General features: G+C 40.9%; 1 protein-coding gene across 1 annotated transcript; it reads right to left on the minus strand.

The window, feature by feature from the left end:
- Positions 1-1,724: 1,724 nt before the first annotated feature.
- On the minus strand, positions 1,725-3,288 carry LOC137296067 (uncharacterized). Its single transcript, XM_067827723.1, has 2 exons — positions 3,153-3,288; positions 1,725-2,431 (listed from the first exon to the last, which is right to left on the minus strand). The coding sequence occupies exons 1-2, from the start codon at positions 3,174-3,176 to the stop codon at positions 1,733-1,735; spliced, it is 723 nt and encodes a 240-aa protein (XP_067683824.1). The 5' UTR covers positions 3,177-3,288; the 3' UTR covers positions 1,725-1,732.
- Between the last annotated feature and the right edge of the window lie 5,439 nt (positions 3,289-8,727).

The raw sequence follows: 8,727 nt of genomic DNA on the forward strand, positions 1-8,727 counted from the left end.
ATCAGTTCGTCAAGCTGCCATCGTGCCTATCATCCTCTGTGTTGGTTTGGGCCGCCAAAGGTCACTGAGAGTTCACCTGACGATTTCTTCCTTGGACGTGCCCCCTTGTGATAACGACAAAACAAGTAGGTAAAGTCAAGAAATGTAATACCCCGATCTCCGCCCGCCCGCCACTTCGCATAGTTCTAAGAACGGGTACTGTTCACAGCAGGTCCACGTGGCAACAGGTCAAGTGTGACCACATGTCAGATTTCGTATATTCCAGATTTATATGTTTGCATGACATCACCCTGCGTTCACATGACACCACCTTGCGCACTCGTTACTGCATATCCTGGTGATAATTGTATTTCAAAACGTCTCTAACATTTTGCAGTAGTGTAGGGACGTTTTGCTCCATGACTGGAGTTCACACTTGTAGTGTGTATGTATAATAGCGAGTGCGCGCGTGAGTCGACTTTGATGTGTGAGAAAGACATGATCTCTTCTTCCGCACACGATTGCAGACAATTGTAAAACTCTCCTCCTGCCGAAATGGATGATAAGTCGTCCTTTCTGATGCACAGACTTCAGGAAAACGGGCGTGTTATTCTGGGAGGTTGAGAACAAATAGGTTATTTTCAACTCTCAGAATCACAAGTTACACGAAACATTTCTTTCGGAAGGGCCCATTGATGGTCATTTTATTGTGTAACGTTGAATCAAAACATGTTTCCTTTAGACAATTCTAGAATGGTGATATAAAATGGACTTCCATCACTCCAGCAAATATAGAAGACCACTACCCGTGTTTTCGCTCTTGCATTCGGTGGGTTTATAAGCGAGCTCTCGGTGAATTCAATCGAATATTCAAGCCCGTCGTCTCTTCAGATCTAACAGCCAATACTAACTACCTTTCAACCTCGGCAATGAGGACATAATGAAAATAGTATTTCATGCAATTCCAGTAGATGGTGTATTGAGAACCACTAACGAGGTTTTTAAGAAATTATTTCATGTTGCAAAATAGATGGTAAAATATCAGTTTAAATCCAGATTGCACCGAAATTCCATTTCCATTGTTTAATGTTTTCAGCAAACATTCCGCGTATCTCCTCCAGTAATGACCAAGTCACATGGACAACACAGTGAAAGCCTACACCTACAACACCTGCCTGGTTTACATGGTCAGTCATGGAGGTGACCTCAGATCATTGACAAAAGCGGGCGCAATGCGACGCTTGGACAAGATATTGCCGAAATGTGTTAGGAATGAATCCAGACGAGGGGGACACGATAACATGCCTCAACTCTTTCACCGAACCTGGCGTCCTCCTTTACGGCAAGCATGGGTGGCTGAAGACCATCTCGATTCAGGGAGGGAAGATATACATAAATGTGTCCAAGAGCGTCCGTCGTGGTCGTTCTCGGGTGGTAGTTTAGGATGGTGGACAAGAGACTGGGAAGACAAGAGTCGGTGTTAGAGATGAAGACAGCATGTTATGATAAGAGGGGATACACCGAATGTTTGCCGAATACATTACATAGACAAAGGGGATAGAATTTCGGTGCACTTTGGACTTATATTGAAACAAATAGATCGTTTGAATACATGAAGTTTTAAGGAATCTTATTGAAATGATTTAGTCTATGACAAATGTAAGACTTTATATTTCAGGACACTAGATTAAACTTGAAGAGAAAGACCAACACTTCCATTTTAAAACAGAAACATACTATCTTCAATAACGATTTATTCTTTCTTCAGATATTTCGACCAATCAAATTGTTGTACAACCGTGACTCCTGCTTGCGTCATATCTTCCACGGCTTTATCCACCGGAGACATCATTCCAGACTCCTCACACCCCTTGCAACGCACGTCATAACCACTCAAGTACTTCTCCATACACAAAACACATCGCTTAAGATAGTTGCTGTCGCGAGCTCCACACATACTCAGATCAACTACGAACCCAGGGTCACCTTTCCGACTGAAATTCTGCTGAAGTTGAATAGAACTCTGTCTCACGCAACTGGTTGTCGTGCACCCACCAATCAAAACTGTTGTAATATTTTCTTCTCTGAGTTTTTGAATCCACGCTTTAACAGCGTCTGGATCGAAATCCAGAATTCTAGTGTTAGGCTTGATAATCTCTGTGTAGGTTTTGTTTTGAAGACTGTTCGCGACTTCAGAGTCAAATTCGAAGTCCTGTTCCCGTCTGAACAGACAACGGGTCAACAGGAGTGGCACATCGTCAGAGAGATGCTTCACGACGTCCGCAGATCGGGAGAACACTTGCGCGATGCGTGTGACATCACCAGGACCAACCGCCTGCATCCACTGACCCAGGGTGAAGGCCTTCTGCAGATCGATCAAGATGACACCAATACGCGCGGAGACTTCCATTGCCACGGACGAACTGTTTATCACTTGATTTTCACACTGTTCCTGAAAATAATTAATGGTTATTTTGTGAAATGCATGCCTGCAATGTCAAAACTTGGGTTTCATCAAAAGCCTGACGGAATCGGTTAGGTATAGATTATTTATATTTAACGATTGCTGAAAGCTACTCGTGTCCAGGATCATCGGCTCTGATTGTTTTACACATGTTTCAATCAAAATATGTAAAGGATGGTGTAAAGACGCTGTGCCCATAAAACAACCGACTCGTGATTTCTTATGACGCTACATTATATGTTTCTAATCAACAGTTAAACAAGCGATAGATAGTGAGCGAAACGTCAGTAAAATATGAAATCACTTTACCATCGAAATATGAATCTAAATATTTAATCACATCCATTAACAATATCACAATAAGAAAAAAAAATATTGAACACTTTATTGTTAACTTCTTATATAACAGTTGTTGGACGGATGTTGAGTACACTAATGTCGCAGTGTCATATCATCGGGTAGATGATAGAGCGGAGAGCCGCGATGGGGTCTGACAGTCACAGTGGACTGCCGTCCTGATTGGTCCTAACACTGTACTGCTGTACACGGCACTGCGGGGTTATGACTCGAAGACGCGATTAAGACTCCATCGCTGCTCTTTGCCAGAATTGATGGCACTCGAAATAACAACGATAAACAGTATTACATTCTGGTAACAACAACACGTAGACGCCTAGCTGGGAGCATGAGATTGCGATCAAGTTGATACCAAGTCAAAGTTGGTCTCTTTCATTCAAATGAAACTTCGTCGCCGCGTGGCAAGCTGTAAGACCTTTCCCGGGACGATTCACTTGGGAAGCTGAAGAACTCTTGGTCAGACATGGACATATTTCCCCTGGACAGACAACTCCGAATTTTACTGATCTGGTTAACACGAGTTACCTCCCTTGGACTATTGAAGGCGGAAAGGTGTGTTTAATATAAAATATCAAGAATAAATAGTATGTAGTCCAATGCATGTACATCATTTATGTTAAGCAACGATTTAAATATTGTAAACCAGTCGCATGGCCTTTGGAAGTGAGAAAGGGAAGCCCGATGTGATGGATGAATCTGTGGCAGAATTGCCGCAATCATCGTGTATCTATCAATAAAATATGATATATAGAATAGCCAGTTTCATAAGATGTAGAAATATTTGCAAATTTATTAGCAGTTTTCCGGAAATGTCACGTGTGGAATCGTACACACATAAAAGAACTGTGTGATAAATGTCATCGAAGACTGATTTTATAAAGTGACAAGGAGCAAATACTGTCAAACATTAAAACAGAACCGTAGTGTTTCACCAGGGATATATTTGGCACCATTCGGATTAGTGAATGTGACGTTTTGTCTCGTGACTGCATAATGATGAGGTGATATTCTCGTAACCGCCATAGGAAACCCGATTTTGTCAGTTTACTCAAAAGGTGCTACAGTCTGAAGAGATTCTAAGCTGAACACAATCCTTGGCCATGCATGACGAACCATCCCTAGTGTAAAGTAGCAATGTGCCCTTTACAGATTATAGTCCACTTTATCCATGTGCAGAGCTGAATAGGTGCCCTGGCAGCGATCTTTACAGCCACAGTGGGATTCACAGCACAATGGATGCTCGTTCCCTCCATTCTCGTGAGAAGATATACTCTATCGACAACTGCTCTGCACGTTTTCCATGTCAAAACATTGATTACAGAACAGTCTCGTTTCCTGTTTACTTGGTTCCGTCTTATTGCGCAACTTACTGTGATAACCAGTCCAGAAGTGTTTGACTATGTCATTTAAGTGGATGCATAAATATTAATCAGTATGATGTGATAAGTCTACGCACTTGCATATTGCAACACTGAGCTCCCTCTAATCCTTCCAATCCTACAGCGTGCTCTGTTGTTCAACGAGCTCTGACACACGGAAACCTGGAAATCGTGGAAATCTAAAAACGAGGCTCTGCCGCTAACTTTGGCTGTCTGTGACGATTCTGATATTACATCAACCTCATTGTGCGTCACAGAACTACACTGAATGACCGTAAAGAACACATAACATGTTTAACCAGTGAGCCAGATGCATCGTGAACCATTTTACGACCTTATCAAACAGGGGCAATCTGTGATTCCACAGTTAAGATATGCTGCCTGAACCTCGACATAAAGTAGAGAAAGACGGTGTTATTAAAATTTGAAATTAAGAGTCATTCGTATATTCCATTTCCTTATGAAACAAGGAAATGGAATTTGGTTTAACCAGAGCTGTTTGTGCTGTCAATTTCCACTTTCACACGAGAAAATTCGGATCGGCTGAAAAGTAGGTCAGTGTCTGAACAGGTTAATGAGACTTATGTTTCGGTATGTATCTGCAGCCGTTGTACAACTGTTCTACCGACATTGTGTTTCACGCCAATTCTCGACATCTTCCGTTTGACTATAACGATTTGACTATAAGGTTATCTCCCTTACCATGGTATCTCATTGTTACTGTGACAAATACCCAAGCTGACCTCATTTGCTACCACGCTCTCGTTTTTCGGTTGAAAAATTTGACTTGCCATTGCATGTGTTTGTGGCGGATGTAATTTGCACACACCATTTGTAATTTCAAAAAACCCGAATAGTTTAGTATTATGACGTGCGTTTCAGGAAAGGTGGATGTAGTCCTGTATCAACATAAGATTTATTAAATACAACATCATGTTTACATGTGTGGTATGTGATTTACAACAATAGGTAGTATTGCTCAACTCATACCACACGGAACACACTTCCGGTGTGCTGACGTCAGTACCCCTCTTCCTTCCTCAACCAGATGTTTTATTCGCGTGCACCTGCCCATCTGAAACAGGAAATATTTTCTCGTTTCACCCAGCAGAAAACATTTGAGTCGTACCCGTGTTGTCAAACAACCGCTCATCAGTTATGTACGTGAATGACAAGAAGAGTCTTTTTCATTTTACTTGTGTGTGATTTTCCAAGGCACGTTGGATTATCAGACCGAAACTAGCCGGCATTGCCCGGTGTCATACTGTCATAGTTTATTTACTCATACATTTAGCTTAAGGTCATAAGATTTTAACAAGAAAAAAAATAATGAATAGAAAAAGAGAATGGCGTGGTTTTCACATCGTCTTGGAAATATTATATTACGGAAGCGTTTACAAGTAAACCTTCATTTCCCAACAGCTGAAAGCACATTTGAGAGGATGGCATTACAATTTTGTTTCGTATGCTGTATGTTTCGTATGCTGTATGTTTCGTATGCTGTGATCAAAACACAATCGACGCTGAACTTGACGGTCCTGGGTTTGATACCACGAACAGCGATATATACCAATGGGATACGATGCACAACCTCAGCCACCAGATCAGTCGCCTCTTACTTAGGTTTTCGAAAGATTAATTCTGACTCGGTTCTTCACTCTGGTCGTCATTACACACATCACTGAGGTGAATCCTAATGGAATAACTCGGCCGAGCAACCACTGTCATACTGATCGGTTCTCGCATATGGTTTGTGAATAACATCGTGTTGATATTGTGTGAGTGAGTTTAGTTTCACGCCGCTTTCAGCAATAATTATATTCTAGCAATATCACGGCACGGGACACCAGATATTGGCTTCACGCATTGTACCCATGTGGGGAATCGAACCCGGCGTGACGAGCCAACACATTGACCACTAGGCTACCCCACCACCGCTGTTTATTATGAATGTTAATCTTCACAAATCATTGGAGAACACCACATTCATTAATTTGCTTGAAAATAGGTTTCACAGACATAAGGTTGACTTTAGAATACCACCTAAAGATATTTTGTAGTTGTAACTGCCCTGTATATCCATATATACTTTAGTCTTCAGAGACACGAGTTTGTAACGCCCACACTGTTTGAAAGCTCAGTATTCAGGGTTGACTACTGCCTGTCATTACTAAGCAGTGTTATCAATACATATGTTATCCTTTGATAGATCATGGAGGTTGGGGAGGCCACATTTTACTTCCTTTATAGTTCCATTAGGAATATTTACCTGTGTGTCAAAGTACTTATTGGCGTTTATAAAGTGTGAGTCCGCTAAATTTGTTAGAAAAATACTTTGATGATGATGAGAGCGAAGCTGCAAAACAAATCCCAAACATTCAGTTCCTGGCATACCAAAGGGATGCAACTCATCATCGCCAACTTCGTCACTACATGTGACTGGCCATGGGTCCATAAGTCTTGTATGAGCGGGTGAGTATGGTGTTAGGCCACATTAAGCAATATTGTAGAGGACAACAGAAATGGGCTTCACACATTATACCCATGTGGGAAATCAAAGCCTTCATATGAAGAGCAAACACTCTATCCATTAGGTTATCCCACCACCCCAAGTCTTACAGAGAAAGTAAGTGTTTATTAGAGTAAGTGTGTCTAAATTACATGTGAAACTCACCTGTGGTTCATCTATGGGCCAACAACTGGTATCACACTGTTGTTGGGTGTAAACCAATGATTAGCCAACCAACTTGCTGCTATTAGATACAGAAGGAAATCCAGATATCCATGGTGACCTGTGCACCAGCAGTGTAGGACTAGATCATCAGTAGGTGGTTTGATGACATGTACCTGTGCCATGATGATCTGTTCTCACCTACTCTTTGTGGTGGGTAGCCTAGTGGTTAAAGCCTTCCCCATATGGATACAATGTGTGTGAAGCCCATTTCTCATGCTGGTGTGCCCCACAGGATATTGCTGGAATACTGTTAAACTAAACTCACTCACTATAATTTGTGAAGATCATCACATTAATGTTCATCTTTTCAAATCATTTGAGAACACCAGATTAATTTGCTTGAGTGAGTATGATTTTACTCCTGTCAGCAATTTTCCAGCAAAATCTGGGCAAGGGACACTTCCTTTGCTTGAAAGAAGAGTAAAGTGTCACTGACATAATAAGGTTCACTTTAGAATATCACTAGAAGTCATTTTGTTGAAAGCTGAGGTTAGTGGCTTATGATTTATCAATTAATTAAAATATAACCATACAAACCTTACATAGTCTATCAGGTAATTTGGTTTGTCTGAACTAAATCCCCTAAGTAAAACTAGTATATTTTTTTAGGGCAGGTAAGTTTTGGACAAGGCAGGCAAGTATTACATCTAACCAGCTCTGTGGCCCGACTAAAACTGTTGGCGTCTGATACCCTGGCCTAAGAATTATTTACTTAGTGTCCACATGCTCTGCTTATAATACTTGGAATTACTGTTTCCCTGTATTGCCAACAGACATAATTGCTTGTGTTACACAGCTGACTTTGTGTGCTGACAAGTACGTGCCTGACTGAGGGTGTGAGTTCAAACTTCCAATAGGATTCAACCCAATACAAACGTACTAGAATCTGTACTTTTATGAGTAAAAACTATCACCATTTTAACTTAACTACACAATTACATCAGGTCCATGTTTCCAGGTTGTGTAACCAGCAGGGGAAACATGCTGGTCTTGAAAGCTGGTCCACCCTGGGCACACCCATCATCAAAAAGTTACTTCCATACTCCTAATTCACACCTACAGTAGAACATTTCTTCTATCACTTATATTGTATTTTTTCCCCAAATAATTATGTAAAAGAAAACTTTCAAAGTAAATAACATAGTTCTATATTTCATTCTTATAATTGAACATCAGGTATTCATCTTCAAGTTTTGAATCATAGTAGTTTGGAGTGAAATGGGTGAAATAACAAGTACCCTGTAAGTGACAGGTTTTATGGAATTGTTACTGATGAGAAGCTTCTAGCTACTGATAGATGGAGACATCAAGGTTTGAGTTATAACCACCTGAAACTAACCTAGGTGCTCATGTGCTAATGACACGATAACATGCCTCAACTCTTTCACCGAACCTGGCGTCCTCCTTTACGGCAAGCATGGGTGGCTGAAGACCATCTCGATTCAGGGAGGGAAGATATACATAAATGTGTCCAAGAGCGTCCGTCGTGGTCGTTCTCGGGTGGTAGTTTAGGATGGTGGACAAGAGACTGGGAAGACAAGAGTCGGTGTTAGAGATGAAGACAGCATGTTATGATAAGAGGGGATACACCGAATGTTTGCCGAATACATTACATAGACAAAGGGGATAGAATTTCGGTGCACTTTGGACTTATATTGAAACAAATAGATCGTTTGAATACATGAAGTTTTAAGGAATCTTATTGAAATGATTTAGTCTATGACAAATGTAAGACTTTATATTTCAGGACACTAGATTAAACTTGAAGAGAAAGACCAACACTTCCATTTTAAAACAGAAACATACTATCTTCA

This window comes from Haliotis asinina, chromosome 9, assembly GCF_037392515.1.
Source record: "Haliotis asinina isolate JCU_RB_2024 chromosome 9, JCU_Hal_asi_v2, whole genome shotgun sequence".
Classification (NCBI taxonomy): Eukaryota; Metazoa; Mollusca; class Gastropoda; order Lepetellida; family Haliotidae; genus Haliotis; species Haliotis asinina.

What these genes read in the sequence shown, in the direction of transcription:
- LOC137296067 (XM_067827723.1), bottom strand. Translation starts at nt 3,176, where the DNA reads ATGAAAGAGACCAACTTTGACTTG. An exon ending in AAGAGACCAACTTTGACTTG is followed by an intron (nt 2,432 to 3,152) that starts GTATCAACTTGA and finishes AATTATTTTCAG; the next exon opens with GAACAGTGTGAAAATCAAGT.